The following is a 26703-nucleotide window of genomic DNA, read 5'->3' on the forward strand; positions in this document are numbered from 1 at the left end:
AGTGTATTTATTTATAATCCCAACTCGGATGCAAAAAAATGCAGGTGAGTGACCTCTAACCACAGAAGTCATTTCCAGACAGCCTCGTTTCAAGGTAAAAGAGCGTGTGATAATTCTGGGGCAGCTTCTGGAGCTCGCTGGTTTCCATCACTTGTTGCTCGAGTGGCAAGGAGGTAGAGGACAGCAGTGCTGCGGGTTTCCTGCGGTAAATACGTGCGCCTGCTGCACTATGGGGATATTGCAAGTCAGGTGCTGCTTGTCCAAATAAGCCTTACATTTTTGAGAAGTACAACAAGCCTTATCAGATTTCTTTTGGCTAGTGAAGCATGTGACTTACGTAAAGGGAGCAAACCATTGTGCAACGCTTGAGGAAAAAGCTTTCACCTGCAGAACACAGGACCGGGATGGCAGCACCCATGAAAAGTTGTGCTTGCAGCAAATGCAAATTGCTGGCTCTCTCTAAAGCTCACTGGCAAGCAACTCAGCCTGAGAATAGCTGTTACAGAAATATGTAATAGCTGTTGCAGGGTTTGCAGGTATCATTTAGTCGGGCTAACATATGTCTTAAAATGTCTGCGGCGTTGGGATCAGAGAGCTTTCTGAATATGGTTTTGTGCTGGCAAGCAAACAAATGCTTCAGCCCTCCACAAATTACAAAAAAACAAACCTAATCTTAATTTTTAGCCTTAGAAGCAGACCATTTTGAGAACGTTGGATTTAAGGAGAACTTTGTATAGATTGAAACCTTCTATGCACGTAGCTGTGCGGTAAGTCAACATAATTTTTTTCAGTGCTCAAAAAAAGCAGCATAATTTCCTGCCTTTGTTGGCTATTTCTTGGGGCTTCCAGTTTAACAATGAACCCTTGAACGCTGCAGAAAGGAAAAGCTCCGCGAATGCACACCTTCAGGATGTGTGTCATCAGCCTCTACCTAACCAAGTCACCTCCATAATTCTCTCGTCGGGACGATAATGGACATCCAGCTTCCCCGAGCAAGAGGACGCCGTGCTCAGGGCCGGGAAGTCCCCGCTTCCTCCAGCATTGTGCTTCGTGCATCGGTGCTGGGCACAGCACAGGTTGACCCCACAGCTGTGGATATTCCCATTTCTCCCCGCAGCCCCGTGGGGCAAACAGGGGGAGGAAACACTGCTGGCCCTGCCTGGCTGGTGTCCAGCGTCTGTTTGTTCTTGGATGGCGTCGCACAGCAGTAACGAAGCAGGTCGCAGGCTGCCAGGGGCTGAAGGTGCTGAACTCCTTTGTGCACGATAAAGATCTGCTGCGCAGGGCTGGATCTTCCTTTGAACACTAAACCGAGCATTAAGCAGGGCTGTGGGGGGCAGAGCAAGAGGACAGACCAAAGCAACACGCACTTCGCAGGGCGTTTGCAGCTATAAATCACTGCGGGCAATTGCACTGAAATGACAAAAATGCAGGATGTGTACTTGGAGAGCAGCGACTTCCCTGAATTAAGGCGATTCTTTTTCAACTGCTGTGAGTCTCCACGCTCCTCTCGGCAGCGTGGTTGTCGTCTTCTCTCGTTTTGCCCACGGGGCTTTGCAAAAGCCCCTGTGGGTTTTTTTGGATGACACGCACAGTTCAGCTGAAGCCGCCAGCAATCTTTGTCAGATGCACAATGCTTCATAAAAGGGAAGTTACAAAAGCTCTTTAATGAGTGCAATTAGGCTTTGTGTTCTTACTCGTATGTTTTTGCCAGTGATCTGTCACATCTGATGAGGCCTGCGTTACTCACGGAGTTGGTAGTGAATTTTAGATGGTTCTAAGATTTGCTTCCTTTGGTCTTAGTGATTTATCTCATCTCAAATCCCTTAAATAGCTATTTTAGCAGCCTCAAGACTCTCATTTTAGCTTTAGTTCTCTGAATTTTCAAAGTCTGCCTGTACTCATCGCCACTGGAGGTGTGTTGAGCAGCATTGTGTCCCTTGTCAGAGTACGGGCGACTCAAGTCTGCTCTTGGAGTGCTCGGGCTGGAGGGAGGCCAGGGCCGTTCAGGCAGAGCCTGTTTTGGAGTGGTCAGCACGGGGTGAAAGGCAGAATTCATACCATGCTTTGCAGGCTGTGCAAGAAACCGAGTATTTATAGCAGAGCTGTTAATGCAAAAATGCAGCCCAAATGTGTGGTGTGATGAACCGAGACAAGCTGAGTCGTGCTCCTGCTTTTGAGGAAGAGGTCCATAATAAATCTGACCCTCTTATGCCTTTGCCTAAAGTCTGTAGTGGCAGTGGAGATCAGGATACGATCCTTCGTGTGTTTGCAGCACCTGGCTGTGCTGCTGCTGGCAGGTGGGCTGTGCTTGTGTGCAGGAAAACTGCCAGAAAATGCTCTCCAAAGGCTCGTGGACAGCCTCAGCCATGAAGGGCTGGGAACCATTGCGGTAAGACATGGAGCTCGTGCCGCTGGCTGACCTGTTGCTCTTTGGTAGCAGCTTTCTGGGTACAGGCGAGTACTTCGAAGCTGTTGCCTACCCTCCAGAGGAACTCAAAGTGCCTGAAGTGCTGAAAAGTCCTTCTAAACTGACCTTGCCCAAGGTAACGAAATTAGCTGTGTTCATGCTGAACCAAAGCGCTGTCAGCGTGGCTGGCACCAGGATTTATTGCTTGCTGGATCGATCGGTCACACCATGGAAATCTTGTCCTCCTTGCGCGTTGCCGGCCACGTGTCATCTTACTTTGCTGCGGATGTGAAAGCTCTAGAGAACGATGGCCTCGTTCATGAAAAGTGCCTTCGTCCAGCACAGAAGAGCTGGTGGTGTCATGAACCGGGGTGGAAACAATTTGGTGATCACTGGAGAGCACCCAGGCACCCCGAGGAACACATCTGAGATGTAATGGTCTCTGACGCTTCGGTGCCTGCCGCACGAGCGAGTCCCTTGGAAGTGCTGGTTAGTGCTTGGGATGGAATAACCTTGCATTGGCTTCTTACAGAGGTGCCGGTAGGGTACAGGCTAATGGCAGGATTTGTTAAGCTTGAAAAAATCCTAATTCAAAAGCTATTTAAAAAGATCTGGAATATTTTATTCTCTTGCTTGTGGTGACAGATACTTAATGCTGAGGAGCCATGTGGTCCTGGAAAGACAAAGTTCATAAAAAGCATATGCTAGTTCCAGGACGTGAGCCAATCCAAGATGCTAAAGGAAAATGTATTTTTATTCCTGCGTGTCTTAAAGGTTTGAAAATTGGCTCTGTATGAGCAGGCGAGGGCTTCAAAGCTGTAATACAGTAAATTGGGGGCTCCCCATGGATTGCACTTAAAACCAAAACGTGTCCTATATATGCACATCTACGTAACATGCCATTTAACGGGATGTTCAAAAAAACAAATCTCTGCAGTCAGTGCTGGTATCTAGGGAACGGGCAAGCCTTGTTCTCAGGGAGGGCTTGCAATATTGTTTTTTTCCTTCATTTTCCAAGTTGCTTCATTTCATTGTATGTTGTGCTCAATTCTGGAGAATGTGTACTTGTGCAGTATAGGTAAAAAGGGTGTGAATCCTTTGGCCCTTATAATGCAAGGAGAACATATGGGGAAATGCGGACATTTGTGTGTAAAGCGCAGCATCTGCATTTTACATACAGCTGTTTTTCCTAATTTGGGAGATCAGCTGGGTGTTGAAATTCATAAGGAAGATACCCCACAATCATTTTAACATCCAAATAATCCTGACTTTGTCACTCTTGGCAGGAGTGAAGTTAAGCTGTGCAGTTGTGCACTGTGTGGTATGTTCTGCGTACGGAGTCCCTTGTTTTATGTATGAGAAAAATACAGCAAATAACTTGCACTGATGTTGTCACCAGCACCAACACCAGACCTGGGCTTTTAGCATACCATTTTTAGATACATATACAGATTAAGTTTTTGTTGCTGTTTATTTTTGGTTTTGTGATATTTCTTTAGACTCACAGCACAAACAATTGCTTCTCTAAGCTCATTGGAGTCAAAGGCGTTGTTTGAAGGTATTGTGTCTCCTGTTTCCTATCTCCCTCCGAGTATCTTTAATTAGCTGGAGCAGGATTCCCCTTCCTTGGGACGCACAGGTCTGTGTTTGCAGGGCTGCTGCAATCTGGCACCAGAGGAATCTCCCGACAGCCCCTGGCGACGAGCAGCACACAGCAGTCCTTGTCACGGAGGCTGGCCTGCACTCACAGCGCTGCCTCTTGTTATTTAGGTTTCTTGTCAGGTAAAGAGAGATCAGGTAAAGTCAATCCAATACTTCTTCCAGCACCGTGATTTCATGCCTTGGAGCATGTTTATATAGTGGCTGTCTTAACAGCTTGCAGACCTCACAGCCCGGTATGTACCTCTGTCCCTGGCAGGGCACACAGGTGTGTTCATGGTTTTTCTCCAGAGCACAGCTAATTGCCTCAAAATTCAGGTCAGGAGCCGAAAAGAGCCGAGCCAACACTTGGCTCTATCTGCAGTGGACGCTTTTACCCTCTGAGAAGGTTTTCTGGTGTTGCAAGTGGTTTCTCAAGCTGAAGGCGTCTGGGGTGTACGGATTAGAAACTGCTTTCATTTAAATGTTTGGCATGTGCACAACAGGGAGCTGAAACAGTCCCTGAGATCTATAGATATATACCACGTCTGCTGGCCATGTGCCTGTTATTATTATTATTTTTTTAATCTCTCTCTTTTTTTTTTTTTTTTTTCTCCAAGGGACTGTCTAATTCAGATTCTTTGCTGTTATTTTTGATGAGGATTTAAGATGTACAACACTATGGGATCTCAGACTTCCTGTACACAAGCTTTTGCTTGGCTTTCCCTAGCCCTTCCCTGTTACCTAAAATTGTATCCCTCTTCCTCCTGGTCCGAGTGGTTGAACATTTTTGGGGGGTGGGCAGGATACCTTTATTTTTCCTCTTTCCTTTTGGTTTTCCTTCTGTTCAGGAGTACTAGTGAAAGAGCTGGTGCACTGACTTTCTGTATGCTTGACCTGCATAATATTGTAGTTTTTCCTGCCAACAAAACAGGTGCTTTGCCTACAGGGAGCAGCTCTAGAGCCAAGGAAGTTGAGTTGGGTGCCCTCCTAGAACAACAAGAGCGCGCGATCCCCCTTGCTCCCTGCCGAGCCCTCCTGAATTACTCTGGATGCACTGCTCGCAATCCCACCGGACCAAAGCCGAGCTGACTTTGCACATCAGGCTTCCTGTTTTCGCCTGGTATTAAAACCAGATTATTAAAAATGTTCCTTCCCAGCCCGTTCTGGCACTTCCAACCCCGCTGAAATGAGGAAGCTCTGTAGCTCTCGTGGGAGGCCTGTTCTTGGCAGGTTTCCCCTCCAGAGAGGTTTGGGCTTGAATGGCGATGTCTGGATGCTCAGATGGAGCCGGTGTGTTTGCTTGGGATCCCCATTCCCTTGCCTCCATGGTTCCAGCCCTGGTTGTGCTGAAAAGCAGCGTTCACCAAGCCGCTGCACCTGCCTGTGTGCTCACACCATGTCAGCTGTCGGGAAGAACAGCATGTAATGTGTTTGCTGTGGGTCCAATTAACTCATCAATAAAAAAACAATTGCACCGCATGGGGGGGGGGAAACAAACAAGCAAGACCTGCCTTTCTTAAATAAATCAATCCGGCAGCGTTCTCCCTAGCAGCGTTTCCTCTCCAGCCCCACAAATGGTAATTAAAGAGGCACGGGGCGCTACTCAAGGCGGCTGCTAACCAGGGGTAGTGCCCACACGCGAGTGCATTACCTGCTGGTGAAGCACAACAAGTTACGGAAGGCAGGGCCATTCCCTGCAGGAGGGAATTAACTCCTACAGGGGTGTTTACAGCCCTGCCGAGTCCAGCCTCCATATCTGGGGCCCTGCTGAACGAGCGCGCTTCGCGTCGGATCGCCCGGCTGTGATTTCACTGCTGTGTTCCTTTCCGCAGGCTGAAGCGAGGCTGGCGGCGAAGCGAGCAGCGCGGGCAGAGGCACGGGAGATCCGAATGAAGGAGCTCGAGCGGCAGCAGAAGGAGGTACGTCCAGGGTGCTGGGGGCACGATCCAGGAGCCTGGAACAAAGGGTTAGCCTGTGCTTGGCTGAGACTTCAGTCCAAGAGGAGCTGGTGCTCCTCAGTTTTATTTGCTATCGTAGGATAGCAAATAAAACGGCTAGGAAAAACAGGGACTGTGGCAACAGTTTTAATTCAGTTAATAATTCACTGAATAATTTGGTATAAGAATTCCCAGAGAACACTAGCAGTTAGCTCATAATCATTGTTTAATATTAAACTTTGAGGTATGCAGCTTGTTTGTGTGTGCACTGGGGGTGAATTCCTAACGTTTCCTTGGAAATATGGAGGGAGACTTCTGGCCCTCCTGTAGCTCTCTTCTTGCAAGCCGTTTCACTTTGTTGCTGTGAAATTGGGCTTGTCGTATTCGTAAAAATGATGGTCTGCTGTGGGCAGAGGTAAAATTTGGTGGCTGACAGTTGGAAACTGAACTTGGTAAAACATTGCCTTCTCCAGGGCGTTTGGATGAAATCCCCAGTGTAGCCTCTCAAAACCCTTGGAAAAGCCAGTTGTTTTTGTATGACCAGCAAAATTACGAGTCAGTGTCAGGGCAGATCATGGGCCTCCAGTGTAGGAATAGCCATGAATGATCCTGAAGACCAAAACAGCCAGTTCTGTTCCTGTTTTGATGGGTAGGAGATGAGCTGCATGGCAATCTCTCCACTCCAGGAAGCTGGGAGCAGTGGTTTTTTTGAAGCCGCAGAAGCTGAAACTGTGCCATTCGAATGGAGCTGGGAGCACAAGTAGACCAACCCCGTGGTGACAACCAGCAGGGCTTAAGACTTGCATTTGTTGATGTCCAATGAACAAAAATGAAGTGAAATTTAATGAAATAGCAGAGTAGATCTAGCAGGGTCAACAGCAATCATAATTTAATTTATTCAAGTAAAATAAGTTTTGATGGAAAGGGAAGAAATGAGGATTTTAGAGGAGGGGTTATGTAGGAAGAAGAAGCATACGTCTGTGCTTTGGGATGCAGAGAAGGAACAGAACAGCCTGGAACAGAAGCTGGTGGGCAGTTTGCCCATGCTGAGCTTTGTGCCTCGCCTAGCTGAGGCACGTTTGGATGTGCCTTAGCATCCCGCAGCCGCAGCGGGGTTGGACGTTCCTGCAAACACACCAGAAGGAAGAGCTGCAGGGGGGCACTGCTGCAAGCACGGTGCCCGTAGAAGAGAGGAGCCCTTTAGTGCTGCAGCTGCTGCTTTTTGAGGGATGCTTCTTGCAGCCCAGGCCACGGCCATGAGGGCTGCACCGTGGATTAGCGTTGGTACTGTCAGGCATCCTGGTGTGCCTGCAGCCTGAGTGATGGGGTTGCTCAGCAGCCCTTGGGAGCTCCAGCAGACAAACAGTAGGTGTTTTGTTTGGGCTGCGAACTAAGTATGGGTGTCGTGGCAGCTGACAGCGTTACCATCTAATTTGCAGATGACACTAATGAGCCTTGATGACCCCTTGAAGATTAAAAGCTGATGCTGCAAAGGGCGTCCTAGTAAATTGAAATGTTGGAATGGAAGTTAAAGCCTGCAAAGGTTCTGTGTGCTCCCACAAATAACTGATCTGAAACTTGGTGAAAATCTCCTTACATAGATGGAAATTGAAGGTACAGGGTGTCACTCTAACATAGGGAACTCAGTGCAAGCTAACCCAGATACTCACTACAATCTGTTTTGTAATTCATTGGCATAAATTACATGCTGTGACTACACACTTGCTTAATATTTCGCAAGCTTGGATATTCCCTAGATTTTTCACGTAGCTTCATCTCAGCCCCCAGATGCAAGGTAGTGCTAATGAGGATGGCTGCACAAAGCTTTTCATTGCCACAAATATCTTCCAAATATAATGAAAGAGAACACAGATAAAGAAAATTCTGAGTAGCAAGCAGCACAAGGGATTTGGCAGCTGTTTCTTCGGAGAACATACTGTGGTGATGCTGGTGTCTGGATAGCTTGCTGTCTGCCATCTTCATTTTCCTTCCCAAACTCTTCAGAGAAATAAATAGCACATTCACACATGTCAAACAACTAGAGCTTTAAGCACTACTACTTCAGAAGGCTTCTTAGAGCCAGTTATGGGATTTAAAAAGCAATGAATAACTTTATTGCATGTGTGTGTACTTGTTCATGCTTCAAGCAGTGTACATGCTCTGACAGGCTTCTGGTGGAGCATGGATCTCTTGAGAATGTATGTATGCTGTTGGTGTAGGTTAAAAGTTTCCAGATGTTCCCATTACAAGCTATAAACATGGCAATATAGCTCCCACTGGCAGTGAAATAGGGTGTTTTACTGATTTGGATTTGGACTAGAGGCTGGCTCCTGTCCTGCCCACCATCAAATATTAAAGATGTTTCTTAATCTGTCCTTCATTTTTCCTAATGTTAAAATAATTGGATAACTTCTGCGTCATGAGTCTGTGTGTATGATTTAACTCATGTACTTCTTGATGGAAATGCAAATACACCAGGTACCTGAGATTTTTGTTCTCTATCTTAGAAATGTCTCTGTAGTAGAAGGAGCAGCTTTTTTATTAGAAAACTGTTAAAAGACCCTGTTCTGTAGGCCAGCCACATGTGAGGAGTGCCCCCAAAGATTAGTCACAGCCGTGTAATAAAGCTCACCAGTAAATGGTGGGGAGTGTGATACTATACCAAGCTCCTTCTGGCAGGATTGGCTTAATGTAGCGCACACAACTGGCAGCAGGAATTTTAGCACAGGTGATTCTTCTGGAAATCACGGTTGTGTTTGTTATCAGCCACATTACTAACCAGTCCTTTTCCTTTCAAAGGAGAGTATGGTGAGGAGCTTGTGGCAGGCAGCTTGGGTTTAGGTGGTGGTGAGGAGGCTTGCTGCAAGTGTGGGACCAGCCTTTGTTTCATGTAAATTGAGTTGGAAATGTAAGGTATAGACGGGCCTTAGGAGGAAAGAATTGTGCTGTGTGATGTGGGAAAACTATGATGGAAGGCTGCTGCAGTGCTCGGTGGTGGAACAGGATCCCAGGTGTGTTTGGGAAGGTGTTTTCATCTCATCGCATGATACCATCTCGGGCTGAGCAGCAGCGTGCTCTCAGGGAGAGGAAGGTAAGGAGAGCGCACGTGCAAGTCTAACAGGGAAGTAAGCTAGATAAAGGGTGTTTTCTGAAAGAAAACGAGCACAGGAACCACGATCTATGCTGCTCTATGAAGACAGTGGTCAGTCTTGAATCACGTGTATTTGACAGAGCAATGTTCCTCGTGGGGAGGCTCCGAGAAGAGCACAGATGTACTTGAACACAGCCGCATGAACTTGTTCTGCACTGCTTGCTGCTGCTGCTGCTAGCCACCAGAGATGCAAGCGATTAAGCAGGAGGCTGCTGCAGGCTTTCTGACACCCTTCAGCACGCAGTAAGTCACTGCAGGAGAGGCAGATGCCAATTCCCTTGCTCAGCCGCGTTAGTGATTGTCAGAGGTGGTGGCACGTAGTCCCCTGCTACTGGTACCACCCAGGTGATAGGAGTCCTAGCACCTACCGGTCCTGTGCTGCCCCACCCCGCTGCCGTGCTCTTTAAATGCTTGCTGAGTTGAAGGTTGGTACATCTGGTTCCTGCTGCAGGGTTGTGTTTGGTGCTGAGTCAAACGCTTGTGTGCGTGCAGGTATTTATTGTTCATTCACGGCACAGAACAACTCGAGAGCTGGCTCAGTTTCTTTGAGTACCAAGCTGTTAATTCTAGCAGGGTTACTAGGTTAAACTGCAGAGATTTTTTTGTAGAAGCTTACAGTAAAATTTATTAAAGCCCTTTTTCCAAGACTTATCCAACAGTTATATTTCAAGACAGTTTGAAACTGCAGCATTAGGGGTAACTGAGAGCGTTTTATGTAGGAGTACCTTCTGTGTGTGCTGCTGGCAAGACTGAAATGTCTCCTCGAGGACTGACACTCAGAGACCAGCAGATGAGCCTGGGCTTTTAGTTGGAGGCACATGTCGGGTGTGCTGGTCTCCTGGCTTCTTTTTCAGCACAAAATTTGCCTTTGCTGCTTTGTCAGTTTCCTTCCCTGGCATACTTTGCATGTATTTGTCCTCCTTTGCATTTATGCTTCTGGTGGTGTAAAAGGCATTGCCAATACGTTGTGGTGGTGTTTTTTTTCCTCCCATGTCAGTCAGAGCCTGCCACTAATACTGTGGGCAAAGCACATTTCTGTGATACCATAAGAGAGGGAAGTGCTTTTTAAGACCGGTGGCTGCTCCAAAGTCTGTTGGCTGTTAAGCTCTTAGTGGGGGGAATACCTGCGGCGGAGAGAACTGTTTGAAAGAGCTTTTTTTCCTCTTCTGTGTTATCTAACAAGGACAGTACACTGATTAGAGATCAGTCACTTCAGAGACGAGCTGATGTAACGGCTGACCGAGAAACCCCAGGTTTGTGAAAGGTTGTGACAGTGAGGACAACAAACGTGGCTCTGTCCCTGTGTCCCTCTCTGCCGCTCTGCGGTGTCTGGCCCCGAACAAGGGCCCTGTTGTTATCGTAGTCACCAGTAATCTGGGTCCTGGACACAAGACCTCTTCTGTGCCCTGCTGCACGCACCAGGAGCACCTGCTCTGCCAAGCCTGAGATGTCGGGTTTGGAAAATAAAGGCGTGCGTGATGCTTGCTCAAAGCCACAGAACAGCGCTCCAAAAGCATCCGTGTACCAGCATTTGCTGTCTGCCTCAAGCTTGGCTTTGTCCGTTAGCCAGCCCTGGTAAGGTGTACTGAAAGGGAGCATGGCGTGGGAGACACATCCATGGCAGAGCTAAAGGTTTAACAGCCACCTGTAAAGCTGCGGTGCTTGGCTTGCCGTGCAGATGAAAAGCACTCTGCATGTGCAGATCAACCCATGTTCTTGGGAACTGTGGGAGGCTTGACTTCATTTTCCTCTTAGAGGCTTTCTTAGCAGCAGATAAGCGAGGTGATTAGTTGTGTGGGAACGCTGCCTTTCAGTGTGGGTCCCAATTATCCCCTCTGTGCTCCTAGCAATAGGAGTTAATGCTTCTGAGGTATTAAGTTGGCTTCTGCAGTTGTACTTCCCAATCACAAAGGGGAACCTGATCTGGGCACCGAGGCAGTGACTGGAAGGAGGGCGCTTTGCTTCCCAGCTCAGGGTTCACCTGAGGTGGCCCAGGAGAGCAGCGCATGGCGAGGAACCTCTGACCCCGACATACAGGGGACCAACCTCCCTGCCACCTTCTGACCAGCTGAAGGGCTGGAGACAGAGCAACGTTCCCTTCTCCTGGGTTATCTTCACGGAGCAGGGGGCTGGTGGTTGAATTTATTCAGCGTTGGCACTTACCCAGGTACCTGGTGGTTCTGAGAGCAGTGCTGTGATTCACTTCAGCTAAATTCAGCTGCGTTAGAGCAGCTGTAATTTTAATATGCTGACACAGTCCTGCACACAGCTGGAGGATGTGCAGCGTTGGTATTGCCCTTAACAGAAGGACAGCTTTTCTGTAGGCAGCGCTGCCTTTGCTTTTACTCTGATGGTAGATGCATGGCTGTCACCCCAGGTGAATATTTGGGCATCTGTGACATTTAGAGGGAGGGTTAGAAAGGCAAGAGGTCCTGCCTTACACAAGGTCAGTCTCTGGACAACGCAAAGCCCAGGCAGAAGTGTCTGTGCACCTCCAGGAGTCCAGCAGCTAGGCAAACAGGAAGATATTTCAGCAAGGCACGTGGAGGAGGCCTGGAACGTACACCCTGCTTTCATTTTACCCAGCTTGACAGGATTTCAGCGTGTACTTTTCTGTATTCATGTTTTATTGTATGTTCTGAATAATTGATATTTTTCCCTCTAGCCTGGCTTATGGAACATCGCATTACCGTTCATCCATTCATGCTCGCTTTTCTTTCCTTGTTTCTTTCCTTTCATTTTTTTTTTCCTAGATTTATCAAGTTCAGAAGGTAGGGCTTGCTCTTTCATTCTTGTTTGCGTGCATGTTCTCTAATGTTACCAGTCTTGTTAGCACTTCAGAAAAACTTCTTAAGAACGGGAGATGCCCAGCAGGCTTTGTATTTCCACGCCTTTACATCCCCTTTTCTCCCCTAGCCTGGTGGGGTGGGTAATAAAGGGGAGCGGGGGAAGATGACCTGCATAAAATGGCTGGTCAAGGACTTAATATAACCTTTCCCAGTGACTATTTGGCAATAAGCAACGAGCAGAAGAGCAGTTCTGCAAACCAGCCAATGCGTGCAAATAGGGTGGCTCCCGTGTCACCGTACAGCAGCGTTGCTGTTGATGGCCAAGTGTACCGCTGGAAATACTTCAGGCTGGGCAAGGACCTAACAGGTGCCAGCAGGAGGAATGACTTTGAGATGACTTCGCCTGCAGAAAGTCACCAAGTAAATCAGGGATACGGTGGTTGAATTCGTAATTGTCCTTTAAATAAAGCGCACGGCCTTCCTGCTGTCTGCCCAAGAAGTTACAAGCACTTTTATATTGTTTAATACTCTCCCTCTTGGTTTGAAGGCACGATCTCTTCCCAATTTCCTCCTCGTAGCTTGAAAAGGTGGCTCAGATAATAATAATCAGCATAGCTCTAACTGGGGTCACTTGCCCTCTGCCAAAAGCTGTTTGGCCCCTCTGCACTTCCAGCACGTGACCCGTGTGGTTCCTGCAAGGAGAATTGCCCTAAAGAGGTTTTGCAGGGAGGGACAAAGCATGCACTTCTTTAAGCCTGCCCATTTTCCATTTCAATGAATGAATTTTTGTGAGATTTTTTTTTTTTGCTTGCTTGCTGAGTGATAAATGTGTCCTAAACCCCCAGCCTGCTTGCTTTAGCCCTCACTGCATGTTTCCCTACCTGGGCATAACAGTGTGTGTGCTTTTGGAAATGCTGACCTCTCCTTTAAGTGCTTGTGTGTGTGAAGGTGTCTGCGCAAAGCATGTGCTCTGGTGCTTAATCCTGACTCGCTTCATTTGGTGACAAATACATCTTACTCTTGGTTTTATATGGGGAGTTGACTGCGTACTGAGTGAATCAAATTAACAGCTTCCCGTGGATCAACAGGCTCGTTATCGGTCTCCTTTATGGACACTAATTTAATCTCCTGGTACATACGCAGCCCCATGGAAACAAAGAAGTTGTTTACTGTTGGTGTCCTGACATGGATGAGAAGATAAGTGGGTTAGCTTCACAACATCCCGCAGTGAGTTTGCAAGTCTAGCAGTCTCGCTGTCACTTAGTGAGCAAATCTGATCTGGAATTCCCTCTCAATGGTATTAATGTCATTAATTATTTAATTTTAGTATCACTTCTCAGGGTAGAGGAGAACTTGATGGTGACAGAGACATCCGACTTGAGACCAGATGAATAGCCTTTAGCATTTCTTTCTCCTTTAACCTATATGTTTGCTCCAACCGGGCCCCTTTGGGCAGAACAGACGACTTAAAGAAAGAATTGGGAAGTGGCTGATGGGGCAAAATAGCTGATATGGCAGATGCTGCTGGTCAAGTCCAGTGCGAGATGTGCTGTTTAGATTAAAAACAGTCACCAAGCAATCCCATTCGTTAACAATTTTCTTTTGGGGTTATTTAGCACATTGCTACGTCACTTCAAATGGTGGAGAAAAAGACTGGAAGTGGAATTTAACTCATGCCTTATGAGTCTTTTAAGGGGTATTTCCTCATCTCCCTTTTGCGAAACCGAGTTCCGAAGCCTGTCAGAAATTAAGAACAGAGGGAAGGAAAAGGAAGTAGGAGACCTTACAAAAGTCATTAGCATGTTTATGGACCCTTCCTAGGTGTGAGAAAGGGTTCCCTGCCTTTATACTGAGGTTTGGGGTGTTCTTTCCCCTGGTTGTATGATTTTGTTTTGTGTTTTGTTTTGTTTTAATTAAATCTGTTTCTAGTGTCAGAAAATCTGGGGGAAAGAAAGCCTTTAATAAGGCTTTACCTGATCTGATTTACCACCAAGTATAATCTGCAGGTTCTGCTCACGTCTACAATCCCGACCAGCTGGAGTTCTTATAATTTTAATTATAATGTTGTTCCACACATATTTCAGTTCTTCCTGGAAGTAACCAGTCCAAGCACTTGTGAGGAAGCACGTAAGCTCGGAGAAACAGTAGTTCATACAGTGCTCTCTAATTCCATGTAGTTTAAGGGAGAAATTTTATTTAAGTGCAACTTGGCTAGGCATTGTAGAGGGTTACTGCATGTATTTGAGCACAAGCATAGATTTTAACAGGGAAAGAAGAAGGGAATGCTTCCATGCCCTCATAGGGATGTGGTTAAATACCTTGAACTGTTGTCTGTTCTTCCTCCAGAGAGATGCTCACATACTATGTCAACCTGCAATGCAGTGAATTCATTTCCCACTTTCAAATTACTGGCCTAAATACTTACTTTTTTTTCCCAATTTCACCTCACAACTGACAGCATCATTCAAAGGTCTTTGTGCAGTTTGGGTTGTCCAGGACAGCCTCCTTCCTAATCAAGCAACTCTCTGCAATTTCTACCTCATAACCAGCTTCCTTCCCTTCAAGCTGTCAAAATGAAAATGAAGATGACCTTAAATAAAAATCATTTTGCTGCCTAATGAGGAAGAACTCCAAAGTAGGAATAAACTGATGCAATATCATAAAGTACTCAGATGTTTCTTCTCGTTTATTAATAAATAGGGTTTATTTTAGGAGTAAAAGTCAAATTACATTAATACCATTGAGTGAGAGCTAACTACAGAGCATAAGACAGAACAAGGTTCTGAGTTCTGGTGGTTACTTGAGGTTTAACTGCTGATGCTCCTGCCTCCTCAAGCCTCTAAGAAAGCAGGCAAGTATAGGCTTGTTTTTTCCCACAGGTACACAAAACTCAAAATGCATAATCTGAACTGTTCCTAGACATATGCTCTACTTCCTTACACAGGATTTCCATCTGGTGACTGTGCTTTAGTCCGGTGATGTTCCTTCACACAGCAGGGTTACAGTTCCCATTAGTAATGCAAACTTCCCCAGACTGAAGTCCAAGTGCGTGTTTGGGGCAGAAGAAAAGGCCTGTTAAACTTGTTGATCCTGAACAATTTGCTGTCTGGTGGAAATGCAAGTTCAGGGGGAAGTTCCAGACATGATGCTGAGAAAATACGACCAGAGAATCAGCTCAGAGGAAAGAGCCTGCTAGAAAAACTCACGGCACTTGGTACTGAAATGCACAGAGCTCTAGAGAGTCCTAGAGGTTCCTGTGCTGCCATCACTGGGGATAGTACCGCTGCCAAGGTGATGGAGATGTGGACAGAAAGGAGATCTGGAGAGTTCAGAAAACAGTGAATAAGAATGCACCGAGATCAGTTGCATTTTATTCAACTTGTCTTCCCAGTTTGGCAAATCTGTGTGGTAAACACAATTTGACAGCATTTTTCCTCCTGAAAGTGTTCCGTGCTCAGCTCCCTCCTAATGAGTCTTGACTTAAGTGGGTCAGGGACTCAAGACTCATTACACCCTTCACTCCTTTCCCCCATAGGGCTGTTTTTTTGAGGTTTTGCACTGCTGAGAAGTAAGAAGGTGTCCCGTGAACACCCCTCTGCCTGGAAGCTTTTCCTGGCCGTGTGCTGCATGGTGGGCCTTGTCCCTGGCATGTCTGTGCAACCTGTGTGTGAATCCCCTGGCAATGCACGTCTCAGTGTCAGTATCTGCCTTTCTCATCTAAATTCTTTTTTTCCCTTTTCTGTCTGTAGAAATATTATGGTCTGGATACTAAATGGGGTGACATCGAGCAGTGGATGGTAGGCCTCGACGTGGTTAACCAGCTTTTATGTGTTGAACTCTTGTACGGTTGATAGTTTGAACCCCCTCAGTAGGTTTTTCCATGCATTGGAAGCATGAACTGCTCCCTTTGCACAATACCTGTTCAATACCTGTTCAATACCTGAAATATGGCCTGACATGGGGAAGGGTTTGGGCAGAGCCATCTCTTTTTCCAGACCTCTGTCCAGACCCTACCACCTGAAGGTTGGCCTACAGACCCACTAAAGCCCCTCACACAAGGAATATGTGCACTCACTCTATTTCTTGTGGGGTTTGTTACAGTGTGAGTCTCTTCAAATCTGTCTTCAGTTAAATTTTGGGCAAGTTTTATCCATGCTGCTTCAGTCATCCTTGTACTTGCTGCTCCGGGCGCTCTCCAGAGCCATGACCTGTGGCAACGCTGGCTTTTGCTGGTCCTGCTGGAGTTGGCTTAGCAGCTTAGGTACGGACTTGGCCGTTAGCACCATCTGACTTCTTAACAGCCCTAATGTGGGATGAAGGAATTGCTACAGGCCTTGACTTGGCATGTCTGAAGTTCATGGCATCGCTTACCTATGATGCCGGATGAATCGGGCACGCTGAAAAAGGCGAAACAGAACAGCTCACATCCAGCAGGGAGGAAAACTTTTCAAAGACCCTGAGAGCCTTGCTAATCAGCCAGCATTAATGCTGGTTTGGTGCATGCTTTCTTGAAACCTGTTGTCACAAGGAGCAACCAGAAGATGCTCCAGTCTCACAGATAAGCCATTAAGTCTCTTCAAACCCTCGTTTGGTGAGCTTAGCTCCCTGCTACTTGTAATTCACTAGCTTAGAAATCAGTTCAGATGTGAGAACCCTTAATTACAATGCTGAGAGTTTTTCCTCCCGTTTCCTACCACTGTTCAAAAATTCCATGTAAAATTAATTTACTGACATGGAGCATCTGCTACAGCCTTTCCAGCACTATGCTACAGCACTTTCCAGGTTTGGAAGGGCTGTAAAGCAGAAAGCTTAATTACAAGGCCCTGTGAGTACACCGATTCCCAGATGCAGAGAAATGGATTTGATCATGTAAACAGATTTTTGAGATGCAAATAAGTCCCTGCATATGTTTCCTGCAAATGTAACAAAAGTGTATAGTGAAATAAAAGGGAGGGGAAGAAAGCTAGGGTCACAACAGAGGGAAAAGGGCTTTTGGGATTTGACAAGGTGTCACCTTCCATTATGTGGCTTAACCTTACTGACTCCTAAATGCTCTGAGTTTCGCTGTGTCTTTCTGAAGGCTCTGTGTTGGTGTGTCTGTCCTTTCAACACTTCACTTTTTGTTTTTCTCTGCTGCCTCGGTAGGAAGACAGTGAGCGTTATTCCCGTAGAGCCCGAAGAAATGCCTCGGTTAGTATTTGCTTTTGCTTTGTAGCTAAACATTTCCCCTTAAGTAAACAGACGTATATAAGGCAGTTCCTTTTAAAAGGAAAAAAATAGAGCATCCCCCTTCCCCCCCAGCTGAATAAATCACCAAAAACCACTTCCTGACTGCTCTGCCCTCTCCCCAGCCACGCCGAGAAGCTTTTGCAAATGCATGAGAATGAAGGGGGGGAGAGGGAGGTGGGGGAGACAACCTGCTTGGAGGGTGTAATGTAAATCTATTCAGCTGTGGCCAAGAACATAAAACAAGGAATGGCCAAGCAAACCTGTAATTCATCCTGTAGTAAAATGCTTGGCAATGTTTCTTGAGCAGGGTATGATTTCATTTAGTTTTTGCTTGTAGCTTAATGCAATTCTTTTATTAGATATTTATTCTGCAAGTCTTGTCTTTCCTTCTGTCCCATCAAAGCCACCCGCATTTACATCACTGTCTGTTATTTCTGTTCTTTTCATTGGTTTCTTGTCTTTATACTTTCTTTTGCTAGGCTTCGGATGAAGATGAGCGCATGTCAGTGGGTAGCCGTGGAAGCCTGAGGGTTGGTAAAATGTACAATTTAAGTGTGCATGTGTGTGTATCGATGGTGCTGTCCTCCTGTACCACCAGAGTGGTTATTCTGCATTTTGTTTCTCAGTTCACTGAAAACATCTTCCTTCCAAAGTCATGCCACTGTCCACGTTCAAGGTGCATTTTGGCCAGTAATTCTTTGAACCAGAGATCTGTCAGATTTGCATTCACTGATGAGGAACACAAGCAAAGCGTGTGACTGCAGATACCCTTCTGGTTACTGCTTCTCGCCGGTGTTGCAGGAAGTACTCAGCCAAAATTATGGGCTGTGCTGCTATTTTTTGTGTGCACCGTGGAAACTCCCCTGTTTGTTGATACTGCGAATCCGGGAAGAAGCCCCGAGCTGAGTTGTGGGGAGGGAGAGCACCGAGTGCTAATCCAGAGAAAAACTTCAAATGCTTTTTCTCAAAATACCAGTACAGTACTTGTCCTTACACGTGCTAGAGTTAAGATTTTTACATAATCAGCTCTTGCAATTGTGGAGATAATTTAAGCAGTTTAATTCTGAACAGCTAATGCTATTGAGGCAGCGTGTGTTGATGGTCTGGAGCAGTGTTTGGTAGCAACACAACAGAAACAACTGCTAGTAACACTGTGGAGGAAGTGCTCAGCACTTCTCAACGTGAATCACCTGCTTCTAGCTTGCTATGGAGTGATTTGGGCCTAAACCAGCTGTGTTTGAGAATAACTCAAACTTCTGCTGATGTTCCTGATTCATCAATAGTACTGGTTACATGGTTTAGGCTGGATGGTCAGCTGTATTTTGTAGATGAAGCAAGACCTGTATCATTCACAGCAAGGTCTCTTTTTGTTGTTCTTGGCTTCTGGCTTCTGTGGAGGATTCATTTTTCATAAAATTCATGTATTTTTTTCTCTTTAAAACCCTTGTTAATAGTTATCTAGGCTAGAAGTACCCCTTTTTTCCTAGACAGAGTATCTCCAACATTGAGTGAAATGCCCGTTGGGCTTCTGAAAGAGTTTTGGAAGATGAAAAAATAAATTAACTACTACTGCAGAGACTGGTCAGTGCTTCCTGGTTCCTAATGTACATCACCGTAAGATAGCATGATAGCTATTTAAAACTTTTAGCATTGCCTTCTTCCCTTTTTAGTGGCATCCTTATTACTACTTAAGAAATGCTGTGAAAATCTTGATTCTTAAAGATGGCAAACTTGGTCAAGTGCTTTTCAAAGCTGAGAGAAGGTCCCTTAAAACTGGAAAGACTCAACAAAGGAAAGCTTATCTTCACACCTGAACTTGAAAACCAATGTTTATTTTACTTAAATTTGGACACCTTTGGGGGAAGAAAAAATGCTAGATCAGATAAAATTCCTATTTTTCATATTCAGAAGGTGACTATGATAGAAGTTTGTTTAACCCTGGCTGAAACTGTGTCCCCCTCAATGGGGTAAAATGCAAGTACTTTGGCACTGTATTCGTCTGAAAGACTTCTTGTCTTCATGGAAAGCCACTGGCGATTCCTTTGATGCATTTTGATGGTTCCATCCTGCCCCTGCCTTTTGTTTTCATACATTTAAACAGCAGAAGCCCTGCACTCTTTTCCCAGCCATGCCTTGACGGAGATTTTCTGATGCTTTTCCTGGAGCTGTCAGTGTGCCTTCAGGCTCTGATAACCACTGCTCTTTTGCTGAACAAGGATCTTCAGCTGGCTTAGGAGATGGCCCATAAATACCCGATATTTTTGCAGATAATGTCCTTTTCTGACAGACCCATCTGGCTGAAACTTGACAGCCTGGTATTTCACATGATGTTGCACAGACTCCCCCCTACCCTCATAAAGCAGCACACTGAATATTTTTGTGCAAGACATCTGATATCTTGGGCACGCACAGGAAGAGTTTTGGCAGAAGCTGGGATAACTGAAGACTTCCTTCCCTGATCCAAGTGTCACTGGGACTGTAGGAGAAAGGAAGTAGTACATCTAGTCGAAACTGAAATTTACCCTTACACTTCATTTGGCTCTTTTGCTCACAATTAAGTGACATTGATTGTTTCCCTAATACAGACAGGTACACAGTAGTTTATTTTAAGTTTGACCACATCTGTGCTTAACTTGTGAAGGTTTGGCTCCTACTGTGTGTGTTTAAAACAAAGGAAAAACAAACAAACAAACAAAAAAACACTACTGAAAATCACCTCTGAGGACTTCTGAGCTGTTTGAGCAAGAAGAAAGCACCAAAAACTGCTGTCTGGTGTCCATGAAGGGTTTATAAAACTACACTCTTCTTTTTTGGATATTTGAAGACTACTTCCTTAGTTGTGGGATGCCACTCTAGTTGGTCTGCAAGGCTTCCACTTTCTGAAAATAGATCTTGTGCCCTTGGCACCCTGGGTCACTGTGAGGCCGGGAGCATTAGGAGTTATTCCTCAAAGTGATGGCTCTGTTCTGTACAGGCAGCTCTCATGAAATGGGGCAATATGCATTTTTATATGCAACTTTACTTCCCTGCTAACCTGCCTGGGTTTTATTCTGAATTTTCTCCTGGAATAATTGCTAGGTGGACATCCGAACTGCAGGCACTGGAGAGCTGCTGAGCTAGATGTTGAGGAGCTGCCCTGGATGCTTCTGGCACAGCAGCCATCAGCATGGTGTTGATTAGACCAGCCCTGCCAATTGGTTTAAGCTCCACAGCTGTGACTACCCTCTAACCAGCAGCCTAGTGGGTTGATATCATGTTACTTTGAGCACGTCTATGCCTCCTCCAGGCTTTGACAGCCTTTCCTGTGGCTTGTCATGAAAGCATCATAAATCTCCTGCCTCTCTCGTCTCAGAAGTCTCACAAGCTCGGTGCCCTTCCATGCAGTTTTTTGTAGGGTAGCTCAATAACATCATCCAGTGTTTGTCGAGACACGGGTTTTCTTCAGTCTCTTTTCCACTGCCAGTGTCCTTGTTGTCCCACTTCTCAGCTGGCTGTCTCTCTTGTGCGAGACTGTCCAGCATGAAATATTGCTGTAATTAGTCACTTGTGATGGAGCTTGTGCATGTTTCCCTGTTTTGGCCACTTGACAAAGTTCCTGACTTCTGGCTTTGTGCAAGAAGTCCGGAGTTATCAGAATTACTTATGTGGGATTTACATCTCTGTTCTTGCTGGGGGGTGGAGGAGGTTGATTGCCATTGCTTGATTTAGTGTTTTCCCTTGCCTTCTGATGTTTTGTTTTCTTCCCATGCCTTGACAGTCTCACTTGGAGTATGCCAGCGCCTATCCAGTGGTGAGATTAGTCTGAAAGTTGCAGCGTGTGTTTAAAAACTAATTGCTGAGAAGGAACTAACATCAACTGTGATAGCTCATGTAAGATAAAGGGTGATCCAAAATGATCCTGAGGCAGTTTGTGGTCCCAGTGGGAAGACCCTACTCCTTTGCCTACCATTGGGATGCACGCACTGCCTTCAGATGGAGAGCTCTGGGTGAACTAGGGAGATCCGAGTCAAGTCCAGTTCAGTAGTTATCATAAGACAAGACAGAAGCTTTTATTTCTCTGTTAGTCTGTCCATCGTCTGACTGACTCTGTCTAGATTTATGTCAGCATAAACCCAAAAGGAGAGAACCCTCAGAAACACGCTCTGACTAGATCAAGCAAAGGAGGCGGGACAAACACACCTCCTGCCAGAGATCTGACTCTTGGAGGACCAGAATGAAGATGGGGGCTTGAAACTCAGATCTTAAAATGTCTTCATAGCGTTAGCAGTGCTGTCTTGCGTCAGTACTGTGTTGAAACGGAGGTCTCTCTGTTTCTGCAGAAAGCAGCCTGGAGAGCCATTTTACAGGCTCTCTAGCTTTTTTTACTCTCCTTGATTCCCTGCCCTATTTCAGATTAGAGATGCAATGAATCTGTTTGAGTGACCTATATACAGAAATAGTTCAAACACATTTGGATTTTGCATGGATCTATTGATGTAGTAAGTATAGGCAGCTGGTAGCTCAATTAATTGACTTAACCCATCAAGCATGAATAATTTTAACAGTGGCTACTAAATTTAACGGTACTATCATCACTTTTAACAATACTCGTTAATAACTGGTCGTTTGAGTTGAGATTTGATTTTTTTTGTATGTGCTTACTGAGCCATGTTCTGTAGAGCTGGAGGAATATTGGACTGATGGTTTTGCTTGATGGTATGCATGCCTGGCTCTGGATGTGTGCACATAAATTCATTGATCTTTTCACCCTGCATTCTTAATCTCACTGCAGGCTGGATTAGAGAATGAGAGGACCAAAAGGAAGAACTACTCCAAAGCAGTATGTATCTCAACTGTCTGTCTGAGGTTTTTACATGCACAACCACTGTGATGGGACTAGAGGATGTGTGCAAGTACGTTGGCTCTAAGAGCTCCCCAGCCTAATGTCAAGGATACGGTGTTACTCCCAGGCCTGGATGGGTCTGCAAGAATACTGAGAATCACTTTATCCGCAAAACATAGTGTAATCCGAACACCGACGTTGGTGTTGTACCTAAAGAGCCTCTTGGAAAACTCAAAACCAAACTCAAGCTTTAACATTACACTGAAATAAGTAGTATTGCTAGAAAATACATATAATAGAGGCTGCATCTCTTCATGTAAGGAGCAGTAACGTTTTTCATGTCTCAAACTAAGAGGTTAGCCCTGATTTATAACAACATTTGAGTAACTAGTAGTTCAGCAATGCTGCAGGAGCACAACAGTTTCAGATTTGACATATGCTACTTCTGGTAGGAGTGCTGAAGCTTAAACTGAGGAAACAATATTCAGCAGGCTGAGGCAGCTTGCTTAAATGCTGCCTTTGTCTCACCATCGGTAGCGCCTTGTGTCAGACAGATCTCGGAGCTCCTTTCAGATTGGGATGTTAGCTGTTCAGCACAACACATTGCAAGCGGCAGCGCTTTCAGCCGGGTAGGTGCTGTCTGCTGAGATGATGAAATACCAAGAGAATTCAGCTGCCTGTTTCCAAGGGCAATTACCGTAATTACATGCTTTCCTTCAGTGCAGAGACACTTTGACACTTCCTTAGCTTATTGTAGGTTGGTGAACACTAGTGTTTCTAAGGCAATCTAAATGTAATTCTTTGTACTGTCAATACCTTACTGGTACCTGCACCAATAGCATTGCACGTTTAGTAGGGTCAGCTGCGTGTTTAGTAGGGTCAGTTGCATAGTTCTGAAATGAGAACAGATAAAACAGAATATTTCAGCCTCTCCAGTTTGCCACCCTATTTGTTTCAGTTTTCATAAAGGTGCTGATCTGATATTTAGCATGTTAATATAGCATAGAACAAAGGTTAGCAAGATCTGATAAAGCTCACCCTGCAGAGCTTGTCTGAAACGCTACATCTGGAGCATTTGCCTTCAAAAATCTGAGCTGGAGAGGAGGGACAGTGATCATAGTGGCGAAGGAAATAAAGGAAATGACCTGAACTGTGGAGCTTCGGTTTAAAATCTAAAGGATAATAGGGCAAATTAAATTAAATATGTTTAGAAGTGTCTCATAATGTGTTAGACACTTAACTTGGATTTGTGAAAAATGAATCATGTCAATTCAACATAATTTCCCTAAGCAAGGGAATTATCTAAGGGCATAAAGGAAGAGCACTGGATGAGACTGCAACGTGACTACAAGGCTTTTGGTATGCTTCTGCCTAACATTCTTGAGCGAAACGTTTGCCAAGACCAAGTTCTTGTAAAAGAAATGCAGTTAGTTGAAAAATAATGTTGTTGAAAACAGTGGCAGCTGGAAGGGATCTCCTCCGATCTCTTCTAAGACAGTGTCGTTGAGTTTTAAAGGGGAAATCAGTTCTATGGGATTCCGTAGTGCCTGCTTGTCTACGTTCAGGGAGTAAAGGGGGCTTCCTGCAAGGCTGGGATAAAAAATACTCATGGTGAGTGTGAGACAACTTTCCAAAAGTGAAGAATGGTAATAATAAATGAGAAACACTACATCTTATGAACTGGGGAATTAAGTACCCTAATGTTAACTAGGGAGTTGTGCATAGCAGTCATTCAGATAATGATCCAAGAGGTTACATTTGGTCAAGATTGCCTTGTTGAAAAAAAGATGAACTTAATTCCTCAGTGTAGTAACAAAAGGACCGGTGGTGGTAATCAGCCCACGTGGGGCTGGGATCCTTGTTTTCAACTCCTGAGGCACTGTTTTAACCATTCTTTAGGTAAGTATTAGAAAAATTGGTGGAGCCTGAAGAAGTTAGTAAAGCCAGGAAAGAACCTAAACTGTATAGGATGGCTAGCGGTATTTCCAGTTCATTCTTCTGGAAGATGGGAACTGGGCACTGGGCCTCCATTTGTGATACCAACACTGCATTTCAGTGGAGAATCCTAAGCTTTGCCCAGACCTTGTCTTACGCGCTTGCATCTCAGGGGGTTTCTAAACTTGTTTAATTCTTTCATTAAAGCCACTGTGTAGCATATGATTTATACGTATTGCTTGAAAATTGGTTCATAATTGGCTTAGTGGGCTTTCATTTCAGGAATGCAATACAATTTAGACTTAAGTTTAACTTGGAATAGAAATTCCAATCAAATTTCCACTTTAAACAAACAAAACACAATGTCATGGAGAACTTGCTCATTTTTAATGTTAAATAAACCAGGTTTTGTTGTTTAGTGATACCAGGATGGGGACTTGGCTGAGAAATCTGAGCTTTTAATGCTATCTGTTGAGGTATTTTGAGTCTGTAATCATTTCTTCAAACATTGTGTTTCCAGACTAAGAACAATCTGTGTTGTTTTGATTTTTTTATTATTATTATTTATTCCCAGCCTGCTGCCCTGCTCTTACTGACTTGAAATACCCCGCCCTGCTTGTGAATCACTCCTGAGCACATTTGTGTCTTCTGTATTCAGAGAAAACTCACATATGACAACAAAACAGGCCGCTGAGCGTGGCAGAGTATGGCTGAACCAACTAAAACCCCTTGTTGGTCTGTGGGTTGCCATACGAAATGCTGGGATGTGGCAGATGGAAAATTAACCCCCCTGTCTGGGGTTAATTTTGATGTGATTTGGGAGAGCTAAAAAGAGATTTCACGTAGCATTGTGTGTCTCCTAAACTGAGTTTCTTTATCGTATAAACTTAAAATTAAGTTTTTAGCTATAATCTGCTGCTTTCCAATTGCTTAGCTGCCAGAGGTATTAGTAACTCCAGTTTTAAATGTGTTTTATTATCCTCTCATCCCTAGTGTTCCCTTTTCATCCTGCGTTCCCTTCCCAAAGAGTTTGAAGAGGTACAGGTGTTACAGAGCCGTAATAATAAGGGAAGCAGAAGTTTTTCTTAACAAGAAGAAAGAACAGGGTCAAAAAAGGCAAGCAGGAGTATCCTTGACATTTTTGGCTGGCTTATAGATAGCGACAGACACAAATGTTCATATCCTCGTGTTTGAAAGCATGACCTAGTTCTGCACTTCTGTTCCTGGTGTATCTTTGAAAAGTTCTGTCCCTGCCTTTGCTCCTCATAAATGATGGCTATCACAAAAACCTGGCTTTGGGGTCTGCATCAGTTTTCTTCTCTTCTTTTCCTTTTCCTTTCTTTCCATGACAGACTAATGGTTATGAGGAAGACATGTACGGATCGTCCCAGAGTAGAAAATCTAGCAGGGTTAGTAGCTGATTTATGTTGCTATACAATCTATCGCACGGTTTAATGGGATGAAATGTAATTAGCAAATTCTTTTCTGTGGTAAAGCAGGTTTTGCCTGTCTTGCATGTTGCGGCTTTTGCAATTTCAGACACAGAGGTGCAGCAATAAGCTGTTTTAAAAATAAAAAGTAGAAAAATTAGGGCATAAGTGGGGCGGGGAGTGTCTGAGTTTGGTACAAATAGGACTTGGAAGCCGGCATTGCCTAACTTGTCACAATTCAGCCTTATCCAAATTTGATTACCAGCAATATTTCAATATTTTGAATATATTGCCCTGGCACAGAGGGTTTCCATGTGCTGCGACCCAGTGACTTTCCCAGTTCCTGCAACATGCCCAAATCATGCTCCAGCACTGGGGCTCCCAAGCCGCAGGGAGTATTGCACATGCACAGAGCACTTGGGCTTTAACATTTTCCCCAAAATCATGTTGTTTATGTGAAGTTTGCTTTACACAATACTTTTTTTTCCTTTATAAACCTCATCCTAGGGTTTCTGGCAGCTCCCCCAGAGGTGAACAGCCAGTGGTGGTGTTCCTACTTAGCTGTGCACCACTGATGTGCTTCATTTCCAGAAATATTCCCGTGAAAAAAGCATAATGATTAACTCCATTGTGTGCACGCCCGTGGCTCACGGCGTTCCCTTCTGTTCTGGCACAAGGGTTTTGTGGCAATTACAGGAACTGATTGTCCTGCTCTGTGAAATGTCAGCTTATGGGCAAAATCTTTCAAGGTGCTGTTTCAAGCAGAGCCTCTTTGGGGGCAGGAAGGGGAACTGCTCTGGGCTTTTTGCCTGGCAGAAGGAGGCTACAGCTCAGAGCCTCTTGATCTTTATGCTATCAAGACTTCTAAAGCAATATTAAGGGTATGCAGACTGAAGCTCTGTGTTCAGGGGGAAAATAAACTGCTTTTATACGACTTCATTTAACTAAGTGTCTCAGCAGGTTTCAGTGGGTTACTTGGTAAGCATGAAGTTACACAGGCACTTGTATAACAGTGAAACGGGACCATGTACTTTATGTCCATTTAACTTGTGCTTCCATGTGGTTTTGTGCATTTAGCTTGTGTATGTGGCTAAGAGAAAATGAAATACTGTTGCTTAAGCTCTTAAGAAAACAGTGTGTCCTGTTGTTGGCACTCTTGCTGAACTGTTTGAGTTCAAGGAACTTTATTCTGCAGTGCTTCTGACAAATCGTGCTCTTACTCCTTGGTGACATACTCCAGAGCTCTGCGTACTGCTCAAGAGCAAAATGTCTGCAGGAAAGTCATCCAGGGAAAAGAAGTGGCTTGGTTTCCACTGAAATAATTTTAAATACTCTTGGCATTAGGGTTTGTAGCTTGGA

The 26703-nt window shown here is 45.0% G+C and overlaps 1 protein-coding gene and 1 long non-coding RNA gene across 8 annotated transcripts in view; one reads left to right on the top strand and one right to left on the bottom strand.

The window, feature by feature from the left end:
• The window catches only part of LRRFIP1 (LRR binding FLII interacting protein 1), a 103540-nt gene that overhangs the window by 38696 nt on the left and 38141 nt on the right, over nucleotides 1-26703 (top strand). For 5 of the 7 annotated variants that reach the window (XM_035331714.1, XM_035331715.1, XM_035331718.1 and 2 more), the window contains exons 2-9: nucleotides 5884-5970; nucleotides 11893-11910; nucleotides 15678-15725; nucleotides 17074-17118; nucleotides 17637-17687; nucleotides 20915-20947; nucleotides 21929-21976; nucleotides 25267-25323. In XM_035331714.1, the coding sequence (XP_035187605.1) occupies nucleotides 5884-5970; nucleotides 11893-11910; nucleotides 15678-15725; nucleotides 17074-17118; nucleotides 17637-17687; nucleotides 20915-20947; nucleotides 21929-21976; nucleotides 25267-25323 (387 nt within the window). The remainder of the gene's footprint in view (nucleotides 1-5883; nucleotides 5971-11892; nucleotides 11911-15677; nucleotides 15726-17073; nucleotides 17119-17636; nucleotides 17688-20914; nucleotides 20948-21928; nucleotides 21977-25266; nucleotides 25324-26703) is intronic. The other 2 variants (XM_035331716.1, XM_035331719.1) reach the window with 1 other exon arrangement.
• LOC118169941 lies at nucleotides 9737-10261 on the bottom strand. The gene is made up of 2 exons (XR_004752383.1): nucleotides 9997-10261; nucleotides 9737-9821 (listed from the first exon to the last, which is right to left on the bottom strand). It is a non-coding gene; the product is annotated as an uncharacterized LOC118169941 (long non-coding RNA).

This window comes from Oxyura jamaicensis, chromosome 7 (assembly GCF_011077185.1).
Source record: "Oxyura jamaicensis isolate SHBP4307 breed ruddy duck chromosome 7, BPBGC_Ojam_1.0, whole genome shotgun sequence".
Taxonomy (NCBI): domain Eukaryota; kingdom Metazoa; phylum Chordata; class Aves; order Anseriformes; family Anatidae; genus Oxyura; species Oxyura jamaicensis.